The 27,102-nt window shown below is 38.3% G+C and overlaps 2 protein-coding genes across 10 annotated transcripts in view; both read right to left on the bottom strand.

Annotated features, from left to right (window-relative positions):
* Positions 1 to 782: 782 nt before the first annotated feature.
* On the bottom strand, positions 783 to 13,732 carry ABHD10 (abhydrolase domain containing 10, depalmitoylase). Its single transcript, XM_005902229.3, has 5 exons — positions 13,571 to 13,732; positions 10,915 to 11,098; positions 7,097 to 7,208; positions 6,554 to 6,691; positions 783 to 1,458 (listed from the first exon to the last, which is right to left on the bottom strand). The coding sequence occupies exons 1-5, from the start codon at positions 13,710 to 13,712 to the stop codon at positions 1,114 to 1,116; spliced, it is 921 nt and encodes a 306-aa protein (XP_005902291.2). The 5' UTR covers positions 13,713 to 13,732; the 3' UTR covers positions 783 to 1,113.
* A 9,048-nt stretch (positions 13,733 to 22,780) lies between these two features.
* The window catches only part of PHLDB2 (pleckstrin homology like domain family B member 2), a 240,793-nt gene continuing 236,471 nt past the window's right edge, over positions 22,781 to 27,102 (bottom strand). For 8 of the 9 annotated variants that reach the window (XM_070369008.1, XM_070369044.1, XM_070369048.1 and 5 more), the window contains 2 exons: positions 25,195 to 25,280; positions 22,781 to 24,641 (listed from right to left, as the gene is read on the bottom strand). In XM_070369008.1, the coding sequence (XP_070225109.1) occupies positions 24,501 to 24,641; positions 25,195 to 25,280 (227 nt within the window). In that variant the 3' untranslated portion in view covers positions 22,781 to 24,500. The remainder of the gene's footprint in view (positions 24,642 to 25,194; positions 25,281 to 27,102) is intronic. The other variant, XM_070369028.1, reaches the window with a different exon arrangement.

Below are 27,102 nucleotides of genomic sequence, written 5' to 3'. Positions count from 1 at the left end.
TACTTTAGGCGCATATTATTAATAACAAAAAAGAAATGTTTCTTTAGGTAGGTGATAATATATAAAGATTCATTTCTTCTTTGGAATAAGAAATCAGAATATGAAAATACTATCATAAAAAAAGCTAAGGGTCAAAGAATTGATGCTTTTGAACTGGTGCTAGAGAAGACTCTTAAGAGTCCCTTGAGAGCAAGGAGATCAAACCAGTAAATTCTAAAGAAAATCAAGCCTGAATATTCATTGGAAGGACTGATGTTGAAGCTGAAGCTCCAATACTGGCCACCTGATGCGAAGAACCGACTCACTGGAAAAGACCCTGAAGCTGTGAAATACTGAGGGCAGGAGAAGGGGGAGATAGAAGATGATATGGTTGGATGGCATCACCAACTCAATGGACATGAATTTGAGCAAACTCTGGGAAACAGTAAAGGAAAGGGAAGCCTGGTATGCTACAGTCAGTGGGGTTGCAAAGAGTCGGACACAACTTAGCGACTGTACAACATCATTGCTTAAAGATGAAATCCCCTCACTTAACTATATGACATATTAGCCAAAAGTTTAAAATGATACATATCCTTTATATATCTATAAAGTTTTGAGCCCTTAAAAAAGAATAACCTTGATTTTAAGTTCAAATATAACATGCAAAAGACATGAACTTTATTATGCTTCATACATTTCTCTAGTCATTTCAGATTTCAATAAATGTGTTCCTGTATTTTGTGAACTGCATTTTAAAATCAGAGATAATTTTACAAATCTTCATATACAACGATACCAAATAAAAAACAAATTAAGCTTTATTAGCAAATCTAAGTAAGAGGTGGCATAGTTAACATAAGCATTCAGAAGGTAAACATTTCTTGAATAAAAAAATAGGAAATATTTTAATGAAAAAAAATCAGGGATTGAGGAGGGAGAACATTTTTCAAACAGCAGCTGGCACTTTCTTCACAATTTGTATCACTTGTGAAAATACATCATTAGATAAATACTCACATGATATTTACAAAGTAGAGAGAAGAGGAAAAACCTTCTAATCAAGGTCTTTCATCTGTTACTCTCTTCCATCTTCTGGATCCATTACTTTGCATACCAACTAAAGTTGTGATTCTAGTGAACTATGGTTGAAAGCTTATCAATTAAGTCATCAATAGTATAAACCAGAAGTTGAATGTCTGCTTTTTCCTTCATTCGGTGATCACTATTCTTTCGGAGGATGACATCTACATCTGTGCTAACTACTCGGTCAGCGACCTGCACAGACGTGTGCCACGGTACAATATCATCCTTCATGCCGTGGAGCAATCTTATGGGACACTTCACAGGAATAGGACTATGTAACAAGCAGTGGTGCTCAGCTTCTTTAATGACACTGTACTGAATGCGATAAACTCCTTCTTCACTGTATTTTGATGGCATGGGCCACACACCTTTCATCTCTATTTCCTTTTTTGTCTGTTGGAACAAATGAAAATAGAAGTATTTATGCAACATTAATACATGCAATAGTCTTAAACAATCTAAGGAAAGTGGTCTTTGAAGAGGCAAAGAGATAACAAAAACATAACAATGATAATTATCAATAATTAAATACCAGTATTTTCCACATAGTATCTCACAGGATCCTGATAATAATTTTGTTATTATTTCAATTTTACAAAAGAAGATATTAGAGTACACAGCTTTAAAGTTGAAAGGCAGTAACTGCTGTGGATAGGATTCAAACTTAGATTTAACTAACTATATTATATAACATCTTAAATCAGGCGTTGTTTCATCCCAGTTCAAAGGGAAAATTAGGAGAAAAATACAATAATTTCTTAGAATCAGTACAGGTAGCATTCATATTACATCAAATCAAATCTTAGGAATAAAAACTGTTTAGATTTAAAAATCATGAAACTAAAAGTGTGATTAGTGGAAGTTACTAAAATGGGGTGAGATGGGGGAAAGGGAAAAGAATGGAGTATACCGCTAAAAATGAAAAATAAGACTGGTTATTCTGGGGCAACAATACACGCCCAATTTTAGGCTGAATGTAAAAAAAAATAGTTTTTGCCTTTCAGAGTTCTATGGAATGAGAAGAAAACTGTCTGTTGTTCTGGATGACAAAGAATTCTTGCAAATATCTCCTGAAAACTGAGCAATGGTATCAGTTCTACCTTTAAAATAAAATGCTGGGTATTCTTTGATTCTGGAAGAATCTCTATTTTTGAGACCATAATTTGTCTTAAACGTTTTTTTCTACTTAAAGTAACATATATTCATTATTGAAAACATGGAAAATATAAAAAGCATAAGAAGAAATAAATTACCAATAGCCCTATCTCATGGATATAACAACCAACCATTAATATTCTGGCTTCTCTCCTTCTAGTATTTCTATATGTGCTAGGTTTTAGATATACCATATGTAAAACACTTAGCTATTACAATTTATATATAGTTTTCAGTGCTTATTTATTTAATATATATATTTCTGGGTTTTAAAAGATTAGATTAAAAGTTTTTAAAGACTGGATAACTGTCTACCACAATGCATACAAGATAATTAATTCAACCATTTCCATATTGCTGAGTACTTCTAGGAACATCTTTGAACATAAAGGGTTATATGTATATAATAAATTCTTTGGAAAGATTATCACAGCTTGAATTAGTAAATCAAGATGTAAATAGCTTTAAGCCTCTTGCAACCACATAATATGAAGGGAATTTCTGTCTAGAAAAAAACAGGTGGATGGCTTATCAAAAATAAAGAAAAATACAAGGAAAGAAAAGCTACATACAATGTATTTTAAAAATCTGTATTTACATTTTCAATAAAAATACTGTATTTCCACATTTAAAACTATTCACTTATTACAAATTCAGAGGCAAAAAAGAATTTAAACAGTAAAATATATATGATGTTATCTATATGTATTTAGGTATTTTAATGTATTTTATAAAATTTCAAAAATATTTCAGTGAAAAAGCTGTATATCTGAAAGCTAGACTTCTAAATATCTATAGCCAAATGATTTAAAATAGAGTAAAAAATTATAACGTATATTAATATCATGGGGTGCTCTGCATTAAAGCAACATATGAACCAAGTATTTAAAGCAAAAAAATGATATTCAGTTGTCCTCAAACTACTTATGACTGTTCCTGAATTTGTAATTTCAGTAGTTAGAACTAAGTTCCATTGATTATTAGAGAGGGGCAACTATGCTAATTACCAACACATAATAATAATTGCATTTTAAGCATTGCTGCTTCCCAACTAGCTCTGTTATCTGCTATTGAGGTGAACGAATATTGTTCATTTGAAGAACAGACTTAACTTTACAAAGTCTTTTATGTCCCAAAGCCTCAAAAACAAAAACTACAGGAATACTAAAAACAGCTTTATTCAAAGAAAAGGTACAATATTCATAATTCTTACACCAAAAGAAACTAGGAAGGCAATGTGTCTGTGAAACTTGGATTCCAACAACTGTGCATCCTGTCTGATGCCCTCTAGTGTCCACAGAGAAATGTGTATGCAGGTCAAGAAGAAACAGTTAAACGGGACATGGAAAAACAGACTGGTTCCAAATCAGGAAAGGAGTACTTCAAGGCTGTATACTGTCACCTTGCTTATTTAACTTACATGCAGAGTACATCATGCAAAATGTCAGGCTGGATGAGGCACAGGCTGGAATCAAGATTGCCAGGAGAAATATCAATAACCTCAGATATGCAGATGACACTGCCTTTATGGTAGAAAGTGAAGAACTAAAGAGCCTCTTGATTAAAGTGAAAGAGGAGAGTGAAAAAGTTGGCTTAAAACTCAACATTCAGAAAACTAAGATCATGGCATCTGGTCCCATCACTTCATGGCAAATAGATGGGAAACAATGGAAACAGTGACAGACTATTTTTTGGGGCTCCAAAATCACTGCACATGGTGACTGCAGTCATGAAATTAAAAGATACTTGCTCCTTGGAAGAAAAGCTATGACCAACCTAGACAGCATATTAAAAAGCAGAGATATTACTTTACCAACAAAGGTTCATCTAGTCAAAGCTATGGTTTTTCCAGTAGTCATGTATGGATGTGAGAGATGGACTATAAAGAAAGCTGAGCACTAAAGAATTGATGTTTTTGAACTGTGGTGTTAGAGAAGACTCTTGAAGAATCCTTTGGACTGCAAGGAGATCCAACCAGTCCATCCTAAAGGAAATCAGTCCTGAATATTCATTGGAAGGACTGATGCTGAAGCTGAAACTCCAATACTTTGGCCACCTGATGCAAAGAACTGACTCACTGGAAAAGACCCTGATGCTTTGAAGACTGAAGGCGGGAAGAGAAGAGGATGACAGAGGATGAGATGGTTGGATGGCATCACTGACTCGATGGACATGAGTTTCAGTAAGCTCTGGGAGTTTGTGATGGACAGGGAAGCCTGGCGTGCTGCAGTCCATGGGGTCGCAAAGAGTCGGACAAGACTGAGTGACTGAACTGAACTGCAGTATCCGCAGAAGGAGACAATGATTAGAGTTAGAGGTAAATCAAATTCCCACACAAACAATGAATAATGCTGGGTCTTAACATTTCCAGGACTAAAGAAGACAGTAAAAACCTCTAGGTCTATTCCCTTGACACTGAGCACTAGCTGTTTCTGTGGAGAAGAGAGAGAGATCCTAGTGTCTGGGCCCTTCCTTACGCATGTTTTTAAGTTTAAAGGGCTCAACATTTTAAGAATTCTTCGCTGGTATGATTTAGGATTAGCAAAGAAATACCCTGATTTGCAGGGCATAGATCTTCTCAATTACGGGCTATCTATCATATCTTCCCTCTGAGTGATGGATGTACACACATAAAGAGAAATGTACATAGATCTTGTCATTTCCCAATAACCCCCCAAAACTGTGTAATCAACACCTTTCCAACAGGCCATCTTCTTGAAATAATTTCCCACCATGAGAAGCAGAGTAAGGGGTTCAAGGTTTAGATGCAGAGGATACAATGGCAGGAAAATTTAGCAGCATGAGGACATTAAGCATCTATGTATGAGAAACAAGAAAGTAAAAAAAAATAAATCTCAGAAATAGGTAAGTGCAAAGATGATCAGCTTCGTAATTTTAGCCCTGACCAGAAATCATATGAAGAACCTGACTTTGCAGACAATGTCATTTCTTACGGAGCTGGGAAGAACAATGTGAACTAAGAATAAACTTAGAACAGATAGTATATGGCACTGAATTCAATGCAGAACTTGAGGCAAAAGTCAATGATATTCTACTCTTCAACACTAAATATGCTTTTTCCTTCTTTTTCTTTTCTTCCTCCTCCTTATTCCCTGCTCTCTACAGCAGTGGTTCTCAAACTTCACCTGGGGCCTTGTTAAAACGACTGGGCCATACTCCCAGTTTCTGATTCAGTGGGTCTGGTGAAGTTCAAGAATACACATTTCTATTAATACAAGTTCTCAGGTGATGCTGTTACTGCTGGCCTAGGGACTACACGTTTTGAACCATGGGTCCAGACTGTTTCTTTCTGCTAGGATTAGTCCCATAGATGAAATTTAGATCCCAAGGGAAAATATGCCCAAGGAGAACTCAACTGATTTCCAAACAAAAAAATAACACACACATAAAGAAACAGCTATTACCCACCACTTTTTTTATCCTTGCAGACAACAAAAGTGCTTAAACATACATTCAAGAGCAAAGTATAATAAACCAATTACCTTTCCAGTCATCAGAAACCTTATTTCTATCATGATTTGCGGAAGAACATGCTACTGATGAAAAGCACCTTTTTTTTTTTTTTAAAGGTGAAAATTAGAAGTAGAAAAAGAATGCCAAGTTAGTGTCTAAGCCAGGAATGGCAAATCTTATCTCCTGTGTGTGACTGACAGCGTGTGCTTGGAGAGCTCTGCTAAGAAAGAATCTGAGGCTTTAAGGCTTAAACTTTCATAACTGATTAGCTGGTTTAACATGGTTGTAGAATAGATATTAATAATATTACCCATAGGCCACAAAATAAGACTAAGAGGTGTACAAAGAGGTCACAACGTATGATCCAAATAAATAAACGTGGTTAATAGCATGTTGCTAAAACAAAAGTTTAAAGTATGATTTCATTTATGTGATGCAATGATTTGAAGGGACTGTGAAAAAATAGAAAATCTTAAACAGGAGACCAAATAGTTAAAAGGGGCTTCCCTGGTGGCTCAACTGGTAAAGAATCTGCCTGCAATGCGGGAGACCTGGGTTCAATCCCTGGGTTGGGAAGATCTCCTGGAGAAGGGACCAGCTACCCACTCCGGTATTTTGACCTGGAGAATTCCATGGACTGTATAGTCCAGGGGGTCGCAAAGAGTTGGACACGACTGAGTGACTCTCACTCACTCAAATAGTTAAATGAAAAAAAAGAAATGGTAAACAAAAAGTCAGTTAAGACAAAAGATAGAGCCAGCATAACAAGTCAAAGGACAGATGACACAAGCATAAAATTCAGAGAAAGAGGGAGCAGAACAACAACAGGAGGGATACACTGAGGTTGCCTGGGACTTACCTCAATAGGAAGCTGATTAAATTGTGTCACCAGGCCATCTACAGCTGTCGCTACGCCAACCAGAGCAACAACCTTTTGTGGCCGTGCGATTGCAGCATGAAACATAAGCCACCCACCGAGGCTGGATCCAACCAGTATCTAAAAACAAAAGCACGTTGTTTTGAAGAGGAATTTCTTTTTCTTTTTGGTAAGGGAGGGACTAATTTCATAGAACATATGTATTTTCTGCCTTTATATCCACTGGCTCCCAGACTTTTAATATTTGGCACAAAGTAAAATTAAGACTATGATTACTTTTTGTTAAAGTATCAGGTCTATAATAGAGAGTAAATTAGACAAATAAAATTTGTAAAACGAAAAGTAAAATGCTACTTACGTTTTAGGAGAAAGTGAAAATGATAGAACTGATTGATTTGACATTAAAATATAAAAATTGATTGTTAGACATTTAAAACATTAAATATTTGCATCTAATGAAATAGCTCCAATACCATGAGGTTATAGTCCACAACAATTATCATGATATTTAACAAAAACAGTCACCTGTGGTCCTTCAGCCAAGTCATCAATTATAGAAAGAACATCTTTTCTCCACTTTCCCACTGTGCATTCTTCTAAGTTACCATCTGAATTTCCAACTCCTGAGTAATCAAACCTGGAGAAAGAGAAAACATATTTGTATCTAGGTATCTAGTATTTGCTTCCCTAATTTCTAAGGAAGATAGCACATTAATGACAATGCCTCAACTCTATTAAAATAAAAGTGAAGTCAGTATGTATTTCAGCAAATCTTATTGGCTTAACCTCCAAATACCTCCCACAGTCACTCGCTTTCTCACCTCCTCCACTGTGCCAGCCTGGTCCAAGTCACTATTCTCTCTTGACTGAACTAATGCAAGAGTCTCCTAGTAAATCTCCATTTTCATTTTTCACCCTCACAGTCTATTCCCCACTCAGTAGTCAGTGATCCTTTAAAAAAAACAAAAACAAAAAAACAAAAACAAAAAAAGATCATGTCCTGCACATACCCTTCAAAGGTTTTGTATAATCTTTAAGTAAAATCCAAAGTCCTTACCATCTTCTAGCCCCTAACTACCTCTCTGATCTCATTCTTCCATTTCTCTCTCCCTCCCAACTGTATCCTCATTTTTCTTTTTCAAGTTAATGGAATACACCATCCACATTCCTGACTCAAGGGTTTTACATCAGTTTCTCCTTCCCTGTGAACGACTCTACCTGAGACATTCACTCAGACTGCTCCCTCACTTCAGTCGGGTTCCAGTGTTACATCTCCAGAAGCATTCTCTGACCGTTCAACCTAAAGCTGTGCCTCTTTCATCATTCTCCAATTCCTTACTCTGTTTTATTCTCTTTACAGCAAATACTGCTACCTGACAATATGTGTCCATTGGATTACTGGTTTGTGGCCTGTCTCCCACACTAGAATGGTATGTAGGAACAGTAGAATGGTGTAACATAATTTCTTAGAGATAAGAGATTTAAAAGTAGAGGAAGAAATTAAAATTTTAAGTATGAAGTGATGTGGTTTTGGATTCTTGGGAAATAGGATAACAAGGCAGAAGCTGAAGTCTAAGTTACAGTTATTATTTCTTCTCAAATCCAAAGGATATATATAGGAGACAGACCAGGGAGAACGGGGGAGAAAAACCCAATTCTCCTTTATCTTCCTCTGTGGGTAAAGATGTCTCTACTTGCTATATTGTTTACAGAGGCCCTCCAAGTATATGGTAAAGATGCAAAACACATGTCAGTTGTGTCCAACTCTTTGTGACCCTGTGGACTGTAGCCCTCCAGGCTTCTCTGTCCATGGGGATTCTCTAGGCAAGAACATTGGGGTGGGTTGCCATGCCCTTCTCTAAAACACATGTACAGGGCCTTCAAAAAGGTAAATACAAGCATTCAGTGATAGTAATGGGTAACAAATAAAAAATACAGTTCATTCTTGCTGAACCCTAACCAAGTGACAAAGATTTGGCAATTTACAACTTTTAATCACAGTAAGGCAATTCTGTCCTAGCAGCCTCAATATTCTCAAGTCTAAATACATTTTAAATTTCCCAAATCTAAAATTTTAAATTTTATTAGAAATCATGAGAGAAGATGAGTCCTAAAGCCATGTGTCATATTCCTGAGCTCTGACTCAATCTTAATATCCTGGATGGTGGCAGGATATTAAGAAACCATTTTCACCAAACCATAAGTACTGTTCTTGTATACTATACAAAACTAACCATTTCTTCATTCAAGATTTAAGTTTTACAGACAGAATCACAAGAAAGTAAACTGAGAAACTGGGAGTATAAATAGAAGATAAAATCTCTTTTCCAATCTTTATGTACTACATTGGCAGGCGGGTTCTTTACCACTAGTGCCACCTGGGAATCCCTTAAAACAAGTTAAAGGGCAATTAATTGCTAATAGTGATTAGATAGCAATGAAGTTTGATAAAAGCATATAAAAAGGAGCCTGATCAAATAAAAAATTGTAATGAATGGCTATACTGTATAAAGGTGTATAAATATACATTTAGGTTACATTTTAATATAGTACCACATATTCCTTTGGATAAAAGGAATAAGACTAAATTCATATAATTGTCTATATACACTGTATTTTCATCATGATTACTAAATATACCCTTAAAAAGAAAATTTATTTCATATGCATCTAAAATGCAGAAAACTCCCTCATACATCTTATAGGCAGACAGGAACTGGCTATAGCTCTTACAGTCTCAATTTAAATTAGGAACTGATAAAATGAGGATTTCTTGAGTTAAATTCTTTTGGGGACAAAGGAGAATGATGGCAATTTTTCTGATATCATCATGTCTTGCTCAAGATAGTCCTCCTTGGACTTCTCTTCCTTCTTACCTACATCCTAACTATTTCTCAGTGTTCCCTTAGAGTTTTTTCTATCCACTTCAACCACTATTTTTCTCTCAATATATACAGTTAAGTAGCATGCTCTTTGACATAATCAAATTTTGATGAATATTTCTGCCTAATTTCCCATATGTATTTTATCTTGCATTCCTCCACCCTGATTAAAAGATCCTTACAGGCAATGACCATATTTTAAAACTCTTTGTATATTTTACAGCACCATTGTAGGGTTAGAAGGTCTACTTGTAAAAAAATACTCCAGTCTTAAGGATAACAGTCAATTTGGAACATTTTTAAGAGTTCTGAGCATGAAAATGAAATAATTCAGATAATTGGCATAATTTCTGCTAATATACTGAGTAGATAAAAGTTATTTTTAAGTAGTAAAAGTTTTTTATTTTTATTTCTAATTACTTATTTTATTTCCGAAAGTTGTATTTTCTAGACCTATTGAGTGAATGATAGTGAAACTCTTCTAAAACTACATAAATAGATTTTTAGATTGCTAGTGCTAGAAATGAATTCAGGAATTATCTTTCATCCAATCTCCTCCTTTTTATGATGAAGGAAACAGGTCCAGCATTTATTAACTGACTCATCTTGTCACAGCTAATGTTAGCATTAATTCTAGAGTCCATGTTTCTTGAATTTCAGGCCAGTGCTCTTTTTACTAACCCATACTATCTCTTCTGGCAAATCAGGCACTAAATAAATGACTGCTCTAAGTAAACAACCCTAATAACAGTGAAACATTATTTTAGTAAAATAATTATCAGTATGAAATATTAAGAATTGTAAAATCAAGTAGTAAACAACACATACCCTTATTTATGCTTATAAAAACATATTCAGGCTACAGAAGTGAGAGGAAAGAGGAAATTCAGTGAAAATGTGAATTACACAATATTAATTTTACAGTACTTTTAAACACAGATGCTATTTTAAACTACATATTTTGAAAGTAATGAAATAAACAGTGGTTAAATAACAGTGGTCCTCAAGTCCTCAAAGGAAAACCACACCATAAGAAATGACAAGAAAGCCAGCTAGTATACTGGTTTGCTGTCATGTTAGAATGTTGTTTCTAAAGAGCTTAAGTTACCACTAGTTTCCCTGTCTGCCAGCATCATCAGCGTGGCACGAAGACCAGATGGGAGGGAGGTTCACAAGGGAGGGGACATACTTATACCTATGGTTGATTCATGTTGATATATGGCAGAAACCAACATTTTATTGTAAAGCAATTATCTTCCAGTTAAAAATTAAAAAAAAAAAAAAACTATTAAAGATTGCATTTTACATGAACCCTAAATCACAAGATTAAAGTTTACAGACCAATAAAATAAACTAATCTATAAAAATGCTGGCATATATTTCAGTTGGTTAGAGCAGAAGTAATTCTTGACTGCCAAGGTAAATGGTAGTAATATTTTCTTTGAAATGTGTTATTCCTACCTTATATAGGCGTGACCTAGAGATTTGCAAAACTCCTCAATCGCCAATGCTTTTGTACCATTCATATTAGAAATATAGCCAGGGATGAAGATAATTCCTGGACTTTTGCCTTTTAGCCTTTTATAAGCCAGGTTTGGGAGGTCTGGTCGACTAAGGAAAGAGATTGATGTCTTGTGTCTGCAAGCTAAACAAAGCACACAAAACATAAAGTTTGCAAATACAGTTTTTGGAAAACCATACATATTTTCAATCTTAACTTTCTTAACTCATCAAATTGATAGCAAATACTATTTCCATTTCATAGAAAAAAAATAGAGACATGAAGTATTAAAGTCACAAGTCCGTGCCTATCTTTAAAACTCATGTCACAATTGATCTTCTCTGAGCAAGGTTCAATCATGATTCTTTCAAAATACATAACAAGGAAATTTTAAGGCCACTAAAGACAGAGTGACTTGTCAAAATGTTTTCCTGTTGCTGTTATATCATCTGTCCCAAACAGTATCAATCAACATTCATATTTACCTACACTAGTTTTAAGGCTTTTCTTGGGAGATGTTAGTCTTCTTTGAAATTTTTTTTTAATGTCTGAGGGGTTTCACATCCTCTACTTTTTGGTGGGGAGGGAGAGAAGTTTGGTCTGATGTTGGGAAACTGAATCAAAGATAGAGGTGCTGGCCCCTCTTATTACTTATTCTTCCTCCACCCATAAAGTCTTGGGTCATGGTAATAGTCAGTCATGATTCTCTATCTGCTGAGGTGGGTTTGTGAACAGTTTCTTTACAAATAACCTTGAATAAATGTAAATACCATTTTTGGAAAAAGATTTCTCATAGGACTCCCAATCACTGTGTTTTATTTGTTGGTTTGGCTTTCTTGAAAGGTGAACACAAATCTGAATGCAAGTAAAAAGGCACAATGCGCAACCCTTATAATGTTATTCCAGTCCACTATCTTTCAAGTTCTTTCCCCACCCGACAGTAAGGTCAACGGGTGCTTGTGCTCAGTGACCTCCGACTCTCTGCAACCCCATGGATTGTAGCCCACCAGGTTCCTCTGGCCATGGAATTTTCCACCAAGAATACTGGAGTGGGTTGCCATTTCCTCCTCCAGGGGATCTTCCTTACCCAGGGACTGAACCCATCTCTTGCATCTCCTGAATGGGCAGGCGGATTCTTTACACTGTGACCACCTGGGAAGCCATAAAGTCAATACTTGCTCTTAAAAAATGTAGAACGATGTTTAAAAACAAAAAGTCATTTATAATCCCATTTTCTCCCTCCAGAGAAATCAGATTTGTGTATTCCCTTAACAGTCTTTTTCTGGACTAAAGAAATCTCTTTTTTATTCCTTGAAACCTTTATCTATTGTGGATAATTAAAACTTTACAGTTTCTTCCATATGAGCTAATAAAGTTTTCCTCATTTTGGATGTGAGAAGTTGATTTTTTAAACACTGAACTGAAGGCGTTAAAGCTATCCCTTTTACACGTAGGCTTGCTTCAGAGTTTCAACGCATAGTGAAATATGCCAAATTTAAAACTTTTAGTGAAAAACAAGGTAAACAAGAGCCAGTTATGTAGACCGACAGATTGTAGCAGCAAAAATGTTCTTTACCCATTTCTTTAGCACTCAAAAACTCCTTATCCTCTTTTCCATATTACTTTCCCATGGGAAATTTTCCATGAGACCATCACAATTTATTTAATCTTGATGAGTTATAAATGGTCTTAACATAATATCCATAAATGACCTTTGTACTATAAGAACTAGCTCAAAATCTGAGGCATATATCTTCAGTGAAACTACTAAACAGTGAAAGAGAATTACAGTTACTGAAATGACATACTATACTTTGTTAGAGAGACATATGTAACAGCCTTTTGGTTGTGAACAATTAAAATGACTATATACTTAAAAATTTTAACTCAAAACAAAGGGTATTTACAAAGACAGTCCCCATTTCAAGCACCATGCATCTGACAGCTGGGGGCAAGGGTATGAACCTCAAAATAAAAAGACATAATTCAGGAAGGCAGGCTATATATATGGGGGAGTGGAGATGAGACGGAGAAGAATCAAGCACAAAGAAATATTCAGGGGCTTTAATTTTTGTCCAAATTCTAACTTCCTTTGTAGAGTAATGGCTATGGTTTTTTCTGGGCTGGAATCCTGGCGGCCAGGTTAGGGCGGGAAGACCCAAAACAACCAAAAAAAGGAAAAGTTTACACTTTTACAAAGAACAGGTAAAACCTTCCTGTAAAATCGCTCAAGAGAGAGCAGGTCTAAGCAACTAACAGTCACGATCTGTAAACCTCTTGGAACGTGCACAGAAAAGATAAAAGCAATTAATAATCAAACACATTAAATGCACATCTGAATTTTTCCTAGTCTTGGGCGCTTAACACAGGGGAGGTGGGCAGAGAGAATCCTTGAACTACAGAGCATAAAGCCAACCACTGCCCGAGCTGTCAGGATACCCCGGGGCCTGGCAGAGCTCTCTCACTACCTTCATCAGAATTGTTAAAAAGAACTGGGGTACTGAGAACCTGGAAAAAGGATTTCTGAACGGAGCGCCAAAAACGCAAGGGACAGGAACCGCCGAAATCCGCTATGTTCGAAAGAACGCGTCTTACTCCAGTCTTTCGGACACTGACCTCGGAGCCACTGTGGCGCCCGCTCGGTCTTCCGTGCAAGTAACGTGCTGAGACCATGGTGGAAGCCGAAAGTGACTGCCGCCAAGCCCCACCTGCGACAAGGCACCCAAGCGGCCACGGCCGCCAGGCCCACCCCCGCCATCTTCCCAGCAGCCCCTGCGCCCTGCGCCCGCCTACTGAGATGCGCACTGCGCCCAGAAACCAAGGTGCGCATGCGCCGCTGGCTGGAAGCAGCAAATAAACAGCCCTGGCCAGAGTTTCCACCCCCAGAGAGCGCACATGCGCAGAGTGTCGTCGCTCTTACAGCGTTTTTCTGCTGGGCTATATGCTGTGGGGAGGTTTCAGTTCAGTTAAGTCACTCAGTCGTCTCCGACTCTTTGCGACCCCATGGAGCATGCCAGGCTCTACAGACCATCACCAACTCCCAGAGCTAGCTCAAATTCATGTCCATCGAGTTGGTGATGCCATCCAGCCATCTCATCCTCTGTTGTCCCCTTCTCGTGCCTTGAATGTTTCCCAGCATCAGGGTCTTTTCCAAGGAGTCAGTTCCCGTTTGGCCTATGACAGTTTGGGATGTTTTGAGCATACTTGGTAGCCTGCTTTCTAGATCAGTGGATACTCCAGAACTGGAAGCAAGGAGAGGAACCGCATGCAACATTCCTAGACAGGAAAACAAACATCTGGTTATCCCGAGACACGAGGGAACTGAAACATAAAGTGTTAAGCTTGCTGCGTTGCAAGTCGTTCTCACTCCTAATACTGAGTAGGTTAACAGGCCCGAAGGCCAGGGGTCTCCAAACGGAGGGAAGAGGGTGCAAGTGTCAGACATTATATATCTCCCTCTTAAGAGGCAGGAGAAACAAACCACTAGTGTTATATTTTTTCCCCTTCTCTATACAAATTTTAAGAGGTTTCTTTTAAAATTCTGTGTTGCCATGACGACACCTGGTTCCACCTGAACTTAACATTTCTCAAACCTTGAGCTAATCAATGTTTTTCTTACGGAAATGTTTGTCTTAAGCTATGTTAATTAACTATGTATTTGGACTCTGTCTTCAAATCCATTCCACCTAAGACTCAGAACGCACTTGACAAACCTGTATGTTTTACTCATGTGAATATTCTCTTAAGCTATGTTAATGAGACTGTATTTGCTTGGAAACCAGCCTTTCTGCAAGATTCACGTCAATCATTTTATGACCCGGAACAACTCTCCTTGTACTAATGTTATCTCAAAATGCATGTAGTGGGTGAGGGACCTGGTGCCAGTCTCTGAATTTTGAGAATTTCCTTTCTCTAATTCAGCTCAGTCACTCAGTTGGGTCGGACTCTTTGTGACCCCATGGACTGTAGTATGCCAGGCTTCCCTGTCCATCACAAACTCCCAGAGTTTACTCAAACTCATATCCATCGAGTTGGTGATGCCATCCAACCATCTCATCCTCTGTAGTCCCCTTCTCCTCCCGCCTTCAGTCTTTCCCATCATCAGGGTTTTTTTTTTTTTTCCCCAATGAGTCAGTTCGTCACATCAGGTGGTCAAACTATTGGAGTTTCAGCTTCAGCATCATTCCTTCCAATGAATACTCAGGACTGATTTCCTTTAGGATGGACTGGATGGATCTCCTTGCAGTCCAAGGGATTCTTCAAGAATCTTTTCCAACACCACAGTTCAAAAACATCAATTCTTTGGCACTCAGCTTTCTTTATAGTCCAATTTTCACATCCATACATGACTCCTAGAAAAACCATAGCTTTGACTAGACGGTCCTTTGTTGGCAATGTCTCTGCTGTCTAGGTTGGTCATAATTTTTCTTCACAGGAGCAAGCGTCTTTTAATTTTATGGCTGAGTCACCATCTGCAGTGATTTTGGAGCCCCCCCACCCCCCCCAAAAAAAATCTGTCACTGTTTCCATCCTTTCCCCATCTATTTGCCATGAAGTGGTGGGACCAGGTGCCATGATCTTAGTTTTCTGAATGTTGAGCTTTAAGCCAACTTTTTCACTCTCCTCTTTCACTTTCATCAAGAGGCTCTTTAGTTTTTCTTCATTTTCTGCCATAAGGGTGGTATTATCTGCATATCTGAGGTTATTGATATATCTACTGGCACTCTTGATTCCAGCCTGTGCTTCATCCAGGCTGAATGATGTACTCTGCATATAAGTTAAATAAGCAGGGTGACAATATACAGCCTTGATGTACTCCTTTTCTTATTTGGGACCAGTCTGTTGTTTCATGTCCATTTCTAACTGTTGTTTCCTGACCTGCATACAGATTTCTCAAGAGGCAGGTTAGGTGGTCTGGTATTCCCATATCTTAAAGAATTTTCCACAGTTTGTTGTGATCCACACAGTCAAAGGCTTTGCCATAGTCAATAAAGCAGAAATAGATGTTTTTCTGGAACTCTCTTGCTTTTTCGATGATCCAAGGAATGTTGACAGTTTGATCTCTGGTTCCTCTGCCTTTTCTAAAACCAGCTTGAACATCTGGAAGTTCATGGTTCACGTACTGTTGAATCCTGGCTTAGAGAATTTTGAGCATTACTAGCGTGTGAGATGCATGCAACTGTGTGGTAGTTTGAGCATTCTTTGGCATTGCCTTACTTTGGGATTGGAATGAAAACTGACCTTTCCAGTCCTGTGGCCACTGCTGAGTTTTCCAAATTTGCTGGCATATTGAGTGCAGCACTTTCGCAGCATCACCTTTTAGGATTTGAAATAGCTCAACTGGAATTCCGTCACCTCCACTAGCTTTGTTCGTAGTGATACTTCCTAAGGCACACCAGACTTAACATTCCAGGATGTCTGGCTCTAGGTGAGTGATCAAACCATCGTGATTATCCAGGTCATGAAGATCTTTTTTGTATAGTTCTTCTGTGTATTCTTGCCACCTCTTCTTAATATCTTCTGCTTCTGTTAGGTCCATACCATTTCTGTCCTCTATTGTGCATTTCATCTTTGCATGAAATGTTCCCTTGGTATCTCTAATCTTCTTATAGAGATCTCTAGTCTTTCCCATTCTATTGTTTTCCTCTATTTCTTTGCATTGATTCCTGAGGAAGGCTTTCTTATCTCTCCTTGCTATTCTTTGGAACTCTGCATTCAAATGGGTATATCGTTCCTTTGCCTTTAGCTTCTCTTCTTTTCTCAGCTATTTGTAAGGCCTCCTCAGACAAACCTTTTGCCTTTTTGCATTTCTTTTTGGGGGGGATGATCTTGATCCCTACCTCCTGTACAATGTCACGAACCTCTGTCCATAGTTCTTCAGGCACCCTATCAGATCTAATCCCTTGAATCTATTTCTCACTTCCACTGTATAATCATAAGGGATTTGATTTAGGTCATACCTGAATGGTCTAGTGGTTTTCCCTACTTTCTTCAATATAAGGAATTTGGCAATAAGAAGTTCATGATCTGAGCCACAGTCAGCTCCTGGTCTTGTTTTTGCTGACTGTATAGAGCTTCTCCATCTTTGGCTGCAAAGGATATAATCGATCTGATTTTGTTATTGACCATCTGGTGATGTCCATGTGTAGAGTCTTCTCTTGTGTTGTTGGAAGAGGATGTTTGCTAATACCAGTGCATTATCTTGGGAAAATTCTCTTAGCCTTTGCACTGCTTCATTCTGTACTCCAAGGCCAGATTTGCCTGTTCAGTCAATTCAGTTCAGTTCAGTCGCTCAGTCGTGTCCGACGCTTTGCGACCCCATGGATTGCAGCACGCCAGGCCTCCCTGTCCATCACAAACTCCTGGAGTTCACCCAAACCCACGTCCATCGAGTTGGTGATGCCATCCAGCCATCTCATCCTCTGTCATCCCCTTTTCCTCCTGCCCCCAATCGCTTGCAGCATCAGAGTCTTTTCCAACTCCAGGCCAAATTTGTCTGTTACTCTTGACTTCTTACTTTTGCATTCCAGTCTCCTATAATGAAAAGGACATCTTTTTTGGGTGTTAGTTCTAGGTCTTGTAGGTCTTCATAGAACTGTTCAACTTCAGCTTCTTAAGCATTAGTGGTTGGAACATAGACATGGATTACTGTGATATTGAATGGTTTCCCTTGAAAACGAGCAGAGATCATTCCATCATTTTTGAGATTGCATCCAAGTACTGCATTTCAGAGTCTTGTTTCTCTAATTAGCAGACTGAAAGAGTCGGACATGACTGAGCGACTGAACTGAACTGAGTAGCTATATAATATCCAACTAAAAACTAGCAGGGGGGCACTCTTTCTGCCCCCTTCTGACGTCTATCAGAAGCTTTCTCTATCTCTTTTATACTTTAATAAAACTTTATTACACAAAAGCTCTGAGCAATCAAGCTTCTTCACTGGCCCCGAATTGAATTTTTCTCCGTTGGAGACGAAAAATTCCAATGTCTTTCATGGTACAGCAACAACCTTGCAATACATTGACTTGTACAGGGAATGTTTCCAAATTCTAACCTTAATCGTGCTTGTATAAACGCCTGGAGTGGAACTGAACTTTCACTGCTTCTTTTCAATTTGTTTTTGTTCTAGCTCTTTGTATGTCAGACCGTTGAATTATTAAGACCCCTCTCTCATACTTCCCAGGTGACTCAGATGGTAAAGAATCTTCTTCCAATGTGGGAGATGCGGGTTTGATCCCTGGGTGGGAAAGATCCCCTGGAGAAGGAAATGGCAACCCACTCCAGTATTCTTGCCTGGAGAATTCTATGAACAGAGGAGTCTGGTGGGCTACAGTCCATGGGGTCGCAAAGAGTCGGACAGGACTGAGAGACTAACACACACTCCCTCATACTGTGTGCGAAGATAAATTCCAGTAGTTAAACCGTCTCAATGAAAGAATAAAACCGAGAGGATTAAATACACTTTAGGAGAATATAGTATAGATAAAAGTAAAATTTTAAAGCAAGATTTGAAACCCCTGGAATAAAGAAGAATAAAAACGTATAGCGAAATTGATTTTCTGAGTGGATAACAAAATGTTAATACTTCTGTTTAGCTTGCTCCCCGGAGAAGGCAATGGCACCCCACTCCAGTACTCTTGCCTGGAAAATCCCATGGACGGAGGAGCCTGGTAGGCTGCAGTCCGTGGGATCGCTAAGAGTCGGACACGACTGAGCGACTTCACTTTCACTTTTCACTTTCCTGCATTGGAGAAGGAAATGGCAACCCACTCCAGTGTTCTTGCGTGGAGAATCCCAGGGACGGGGGAGCCTGGTGGGCTGCCATCTCTGGGGTCGCACAGAGTCGGACACGACTGAAGTGACTTAGCAAGCTGCTCCCAGAAACTGGTAGAAAAAATACTTAATTCCAATAAAATTGGCCAATATTTGTGATAGGCAGTTCACATATGTAAACACGATGATCAAGCTCACTAATTGAAAAACGTGAAATAATAACATGAATTAAATGTTAAAAATTAGCATTCCATTTTTCCTACCCATCATGTTGGCAGAAGTTAAAATGAACAATTATTGGCAAGCTGGCATTCGTGTATGGATGGTGAGAAAGTAAACCGCTAAACTCTTTTGTCAAGTAATATCACCTATGACAATTCAAAATTTACATCATTGTCAATGCTCTTTGACCCAATGGCCCCAATTTGTGACCATCCTATAGAAAACAATAATGGTTTATAAGGATGTAACACCGTCTTCCAACAACACAAGAGAAGACTCTATACATGGACATCACTAGATGGTCAACACTGAAATCAGATTGATTATATTCTTTGCAGCTGAATATGGAAAAGCTCTATACAGTCAGCAAAAACAAGACCAGGAGCTGACTGTGGCTCAGATCATGAACTCCTTATTGCCAAATTCAGACTTACATTGAAGAAAGTAGGGAAAACCACTAGACCATTCAGGTATGACCTAAATCAAATCCCTTATGATTATACAGTGGAAGTGAGAAATAGATTTAAGGGCCTAGATGTGATAGATAGAGTGTGCCTGATGAACTATGGACGGAGGTTCGTGACATTGTACAGGAGACAGGGATCAAGACCATCCCCATGGAAAAGAAATGCAAAAAAGCAAAATGGCTGTCTGGGGAGGCCTTACAAATAGCTGTGAAAAGAAGAGAAGGGAAAAGCAAAGGAGCAAAGGAAAGATACAAACATCTGAATGCAGAGTTCCAAAGAAAAGCAAGAAGAGATAAGAAAGCCTTCTTCAGCGATCAATGCAAAGAAATAGAGGAAAACAACAGAATGGGAAAGACTAGGGATCTCTTCAAGAAAATCAGAGATACCAAAGGAACATTTCATGCAAAGATGGGCTCGATAAAGGACAGAAATGGTATGGACCTAACAGAAGCAGAAGATATTAAGAAGAGGTGGCAAGAATACACAGAAGAACTACACAAAAAAGATCTTCATGACCCAGAGAACCACAATGGTGTGATCACTCACCTACAGCCAGACATCCTGGAATGTGAAGTCAAGTGGGCTTTAGGAAGCATCACTACAAACAAAGCTAGTGGAGGTGGTGGAATTCCAGCTGAGCTATTTCAAATCCTGAAAGATGATGCTGTGAAAGTGCTGCACTCAATATGCCAGCACATTTGTAAAACTCAGCAGTGGCCACAGGACTGGAAAGGTCAGTTTTCATTCCAATCCCAAAGAAAGGCAATGCCAAAGAATGCTCAAACTACCGCACAATTGCACTCATCTCACATGCTAGTAAAGTAATGCTCAAAATTCTCCAAGCCAGGCTTCAGCAATATGTGAACTGTGAACTTCCTAATGTTCAAGCTGGTTTTAGAAAAGGCAGAGGAACCAGAGATCAAATTGCCAACATCCGCTGGATCATGGAAAAAGCAAGAGAGTTCCAGAAAAGCATCTATTTCTGCTTTATTGACCATGCCAAAGCCTTTGACTATGTGGATCACAATAAATTGTGGAAAATTCTGAAAGAGATGGGAATACCAGACCACCTGATCTACCTCTTGAGAAATTTGTATGCAGGTCAGGAAGCAACAGTTAGAACTGGACATGGAACAACAGACTGGTTCCAAATAGGAAAAGGAGTACGTCAAGGCTGTATATTGTCACCCTGTTTACTTAACTTATATGCAGAGTACATCATGAGAAACGCTGGACTGGAAGAAACACAAGCTGGAATCAAGATTGCCAGGAGAAATATCAATAACCTCGGATATGCAGATGACACCATCCTTATGGCAGAAAGTGAAGAGGAACTCAAAAGCCTCTTGATGAAAGTGAAAGTGGAGAGTGAAAAAGTTGGCTTGAAGCTCAACATTCAGAAAACGAAGATCATGGCATCCGGTCCCACCACTTCATGGAAAATAGATGGGGAACAGTGGAAACAATGTCAGACTTTATTTTCCTGGGCTCCAAAATCACTACAGATGGTGACTGCAGCCATGAAATTAAAAGACGCTTACTCCTTGGAAGGAAAGTTATGACCAACCTAGATAGCATATTCAAAAGCAGAGACATTACTTTGCCAACAAAGGTTCGCCTAGTCAAGGCTATGGTTTTTCCTATGGTCATGTATGGATGTGAGAGTTGGACTGTGAAGAAGGCTGAGTGCTGAAGAATTGATGCTTTTGAACTGTGGTGTTGTAGAAGACTCTTGAGAGTCCCTTGGACTGCAAGGAGATCCAACCAGTCCATTCTGAAGGAGATCAGCCCTGGGATTTCTTTGGAAGGAATGATGCTAAAGCTGAAACTCCAATACTTTGGCCACATCATGCAAGGAGTTGACTCATTGGAAAAGACTCTGATGCTGGGAGGGATTGGGGGCAAGAGGAGAAGGGGATGACAGAGGATGCGATGGCTGGATGGCATTGCTGACTCGATGGACGTGAGTCTGAGTGAACTCCGGGAGTTGGTGATGGACAGGGAGGCCTGGCGTGCTGTGATTCATGGGGTCCCAAAGAGTCGGACACGACTGAGCAACTGATCTGATCTGATCTGATGTTATCTGCTAGAGCAGCATTTTCAGAGGCAAACAGAAGAAAAATGGAACGGCCAATAAAAATATGATTGAATAAATTGTGGTACAAGGGTCTCTGGATTCCAGCTCTGATGTCCTTCAAAGCAATTCTTGGAGGCCTCAAGCATCAAGTAAAGCCTTACCTCAGTTTTTTTGTTGTTTGTTTTCTATGCAAAAGTTACAGTGGCTGGTTTACGACTTTGAGTAAAGCCACTTAACCATATTGGTCATAAATTCTGGAGCAATGGCCGGTGCTAGAGTCAAAGGCAAAGGCTGGATACAGTGAATTCAGCTTATCTTTGGAGTTTTGAGAAACTATTCTTTAGAAGGCACCAGGAAAGTTGGACAGATGAAAGAATAGATTTCTTCCTTGAGAGGTATAATGCCAGAAACAGAGCAAGGATAGCTGCTTGATTTAGCAACTTTCTCCAAAAGCTGCGGAGTTATTTCTCTGGCTCTCCATTAAGCTTGTCGTAGACTCCAAAGGGGCTAAAATCACTAAGGTGATGCACATCACTTCAGCATCCATAGTATCTTAACAGCAAACACTTCTTACTGTGGTTTTGGATAATCCAAATATTCTCAGTCATTCCTGTCCGTATTCTCTCCCTTTATTTTTACATGTCTCTGGCATTTTATGTGAAGCAAAACAAATAAAATTTTACTTGTTCACATACTGGGAAAGGCACTACACACACACACACACACACACAACCCCAGAGAAACCCACGAACCCATGAATCATTTTCTCCATCCACCTTCATCAATTTAACACATCAGCAAAAATTGTGACTGGAGTCAAGTGAAGATGCTTTTACTGACGGTGATGGGCTTGAAGCAGACAATGTTGTTTCCATTGACCTACTATCAATGTTGCCTTCATTAACATGTGTGAAAGGACATGCTGTTGAGGGCAGTTTTTCTCTGAAATCTGCTGCCTTAGTTCAGGGAGACAAATGTGGTCCCCACCAAGTAAAGCCTTAGAGCTTTAACTTCACACCTGTGTGATTTTTTCCCCATCAGAGAGAAAGATAGGTAAATGCACTCTTTCAATCCCCAGTAATAATTGCATTGATGCAATTAGACATAAAGATGCCAGATTTCTCAGGGGTATCTCATTTTGTTAGCAACAGGAATGTGACCAGAGACATATCTGATTATTTCAGTTTATAAACTACAAGTCACAATGTTAGCTAGCACACAAACTTTATGTCCATTCTACAGTTGACTTCTGCTGATTAATTCATCCCTTGTCATGTTACCAATGGGTAATTTCCTAATTAAAATGAGTTTATTTTAGAATGTGAAATCTGATCAACATTTTAATCCAAACTCAACACATTTTGACACACATATTTGAACCATTTACTACATCGTGCAAGATAGAAAGTTGATTAGAGCATCTTTACAGTCCTATGAAGAAAGTAAAGTACAATTCAGAAAAGTTATATCTTTACATTAACCAACAAACGTTCAGCACCTGTCCTTCACTGTCTTAGATCACTACAGGGTTGAGGGGTGATCTCTGTAGAAACAGATTATGAAAATGTCTTCTGCAATTGTGATTCTGTCCTTCACTGTTCAAGTAACGTCATGTGTAATCCAGTCGCAAAATCTTATTATTGGCAACATGTATATAAACCACTGCAAATTAAAAAAAAAAATTGTACCCAGTCAGGCCTGACAAATTTTATAGACACTTCTAATCTAATCATTTCATTTTTACTAGTAAGTAACATTATTATTTTCTACTTCTATTCCTTTGTCAATGAGTAGAAAGAGTACATTCATACTTACAAACACACACAACATGATAAACCAGGATAAATGGCATTTGAAAAACTGTTACAAAAGGACTTGCCTGAAGTCATTTCATTCAATACAAATTAATTGAACTCTAAAAAACAAAAGCTAACTGTAAAGAAAAAACATCATAAAACAGTACATTACAGAGAACATTAAGGTGAACTTCATGTGCCTCTGAATAGAACTACAATACTTTGGAAAATAAGTATTCTAATTGGTCTGTTCTTTGGTGAAAACAGAGCTCTATTTCATAGTTATATCACGTGAGGCTGCGGTTAACACGTGTACTCCACAACAAAGAGAAGTTGGACAATCTAAAGGAAATCAGTTACTGTTGCCTTTATTCTCAGCACTGGGAATGGAGAAATCATCAGCAAAGCAGCTGAAGCTAAACACTCTCTTTATTTTAAATTGCCCAGTGTGATAGAATGTCCAAGACTGCTTCTTCCTACAACACACAGCTTTTTGTTCTTCTTTTACAAAGTGTTTGCTATGTATGGACAGTAGCTTATGCTGGTGGTGACTCTTCAAAGTCAATTTCCTGGGCGCTTGTTGGCAACAAAGTACCATTTTAAAATGCAGAGTGACACTAAACGCAGTTCATCACTTGAAACTACTACTGTTCAGCAGAGGTCATGTCAAGTCTTTGGTTTTGGTGTAGTACTTAAAAATCAGGGCCAAACTCCTCCTACAATACACTCCCTTTCCAAGCCCTTATTTGTTTATATTAATATTTATAAAATAATCTTCCACAAAATACTCCTTTAAAAAAGAGCGAGTTGATTACCAGTAACGTCAATGCCGCCAATGATTTGGGTGCTAAAATAATTTCATGTTTTCCAAGTACATACAGACATTTTGTAAACCAGTTTATTTCATCAAAGTCAACAATTGATAAAAAGTTTATAAGAAATGTTCCTATAAGTGATGCTCTTTACCAAAAGAGTGTTTTCTTTCTCATAGGCAATTCTTTTGCTGTTTATGATCAAGCTTTGAATTATTTATGATCAAGCTCTGAATTAAAACCTCTTCTTTCTCTGTTACAAATGACTTCCTGTTAATATGAACGCAGTTCTGAGTATCCACAGTTAAAGGGATGGGTCTGTTGGGTCTGTCCACCTGGTGTTGGTATGGCTTCATTCTTGTAAGAGATTGCAGTCTGCCCTGAAGTTGTGTCAGCTCGCTACAACAAGAAGTGAGTGTAGCCTTCTGCCCCAGTCACGATAACGTCCATCCAGATCCGCATGGCTTCTGGCGATGGGGCCACCATGTAGTAGATTCTGTCATGTGTCTTGACGCTAAAGGTAAGTAAAGGATTAGGACTCTAGAAAGAAAATCAAGAGAGGAAAAGAATGTAAACCGAATACATTGCAAATACAACATTAAATATAACACAGAGATACGTGAGGGCTTCTTCCTCGTTAAAAGTTCCAATTTATAGAAACCTATGTAGCCATTACTTTTGCTCTAATATAACCTACAGTCTTGCCCTCAACACCTTTCTCAAGATTGACCATCTTTCTGGCCTTTTTGCACAAGAACTCTCACAGTGAGCTCACCAGTCATTTTAGCAGATACACTGTAAAGTTCTAGCAGGGGTACCTCGCTGATAGTGAGTGCTCCAAAAATAGCTCAGTAACTACTACTCTTGCCTTACTAAGATGTTTCCTTGAAGTTTCCTCATAAGCAAGTACTAACTCCTTCTTTCACCCAACTTTTTTTTTGGCCATGCGCCATGTGGGCTCTTAGTTCCCCAACCAGGAATCAAACCGGCTTGCCCTGCAGTAGAATCATGGAGTCTTAAGCACTGGACCTTTGGGAAACTCTCACCCCAACTTATGCATTCAAATCGTGGCAATCTGAAATTCACTGCTTACCTTATTAGCGTTCTTGAGGTGATCATAATATACTTCTTCAATGGCTTGAAAGTATATTACTCCTTTTAATTTAGCTTCATGCTTGTCTGCAATGGCAGATGAGTGTTAAAATAAATACTTTATCACCACTGATGAACAGAAAAAATCACAACTTCATTATAACCATCATTAAAATATTTATCTAGCATTTAAACCACAACAATATTGTAATTAGTTTCCAATTAAAATAAATGAATTAATTAAAAAATTTATCTAGCATTTAAATTGTCTAAGGTTAATTCAGATAACGTAGGTTAGCCCCATTCCATCCTGAAAAAAGAGAAAAAAAAAAGTTTGGAATTAGCAACCCTACATGAAAGGGACTAAGTAACTTTGCTCAAGGCTTTTCACTAAATTAGCAGTCAAAATATAATATAGAATATTGACTGTCAGTTTAGCACACAAAGTGTAAACACCATTAACATCAATAAAAAATATTTTCCTACATTCTCAAGACAGTAGTTGTATACTTTGGCCACCTGATGCAAAGAACTGATTCACTAGAAAAGACCCTGATGCTGGGAAAGATTGAAGGCGGGAAGAGAAGGGGACGACAGAGGATGAGATGGTTGGAAGGCATCACCAACCCAATGGACATGAGATTGAGTAAGCTCCAGGAGTTGGTGATGGACAGGGAAGCCTGGCGTGCTGCAGTCCATAGGGTCACAAAGAGTCAGACATGACTGAGCAACTGAACTGGAACTGTTATAAACATTTGTAATAAGTGTGCTTTTTATTTATAATTTAAAATAATATCCTACTTATGTTTCTTCCCTATCAAATTTCTTGTCTACTCTGCTTGTTTTTTTTTAAACCCTGTTCCCAACAGAGCTTCATGTTAATAATTTAATGTCCTTTCAATGCAACGCTTTTCAAACTGCTTCCAAAGATTTCATCATATTTGCCATAAAAACCAAACCAAACATTAAAGAAAACAAAGCCACCAACGAAACCACCAACCAAATAACATCACTCTGTAATGACTAATAAGAACAATAAGTTCTTGAGATATTTTGTAATTTAATCTCTGCAGGGATGATAACACATGCAAGTACATTTAAAAAAAAAAATCTCAAAATCATGGATGAGGAAGCAGAGAAAGAGGCTCTTATCATACACTGTTGGAGGAAATGCAAATAAGAAAGCCTCTTTTGGAAGTCAATTTGGTAAAACATACACAATGGAAAGTGCCAAAATTCTCTTACTCAGCAATTTTGCTTCTAAAACTGCATCCTAAAAGAGCTTCTTATGCATGTGTATACGTATTTGTGTTCATTAGGACCTGCGTGCTAAGTTGCTTCAGTTGTGTCTGACTCTGTGTGACCCTATGGACTGTAGCCCACCAGGCACCTCTGTCCATGGGATTCTCCAGGCAAGACACTGGAATGGGTTGCTGTGCCCTCCTCCAGGCAATCTTCCCAACCCAGGTATCAAACCAGTGTCTCTTACGTCTCCTGCATTGGCAGGCGGGTTCTTCACCGCTAGAGCCACCCACAATGCTGCAAAAGACTTGCTGGAGCCTTCACAGGGAACTGATTCAATTCTAGACCAGCCACACAATGGAATCTACACAGCCAGTGAAAAGACCAAGGTAAATATGCAAGCGCTCAAGAGAAAAACCTTGAAATATCATTATGAGAAGAAAGGTATGAACAGGGTGAATAATTTGGTCCTAAATGGATTAAAGAAGAAACAATACCTATGTACATTGAACCATATATGAAAAGGCATGGAGAAAATCTGAAAGGATATTTCATGCTTAACAGTGTTAGAAAAGGTCAGAACTTATGTCATGGGACAGAGACTTACTTTAATTATTTAGACTAAGTTGCATTTTGATGTTTTTACTAAAATGAGAGTCCTTGCCCC

This window comes from Bos mutus, chromosome 1, assembly GCF_027580195.1.
Source record: "Bos mutus isolate GX-2022 chromosome 1, NWIPB_WYAK_1.1, whole genome shotgun sequence".
Lineage (NCBI taxonomy): Eukaryota > Metazoa > Chordata > Mammalia > Artiodactyla > Bovidae > Bos > Bos mutus.
This window is presented reverse-complemented; position numbering and strand designations above follow the sequence as displayed.

Bases quoted from the DNA above. Each gene is read 5' to 3' on its own strand.
- ABHD10 (XM_005902229.3), bottom strand. From the start codon at position 13,712: ATGGCGGGGGTGGGCCTGGCGGCCGTGGCCGCTTGGGTGCCTTGTCGC. The intron at 7,209-10,914 runs GTAGGAATAACA...CTCTTTCTCCAG, and splicing joins CTAGGTCACGCCTATATAAG to GTTTGATTACTCAGGAGTTG. The intron at 1,459-6,553 runs GTAAGTCCCAGG...TTGTTCCAACAG, and splicing joins TTAATCAGCTTCCTATTGAG to ACAAAAAAGGAAATAGAGAT.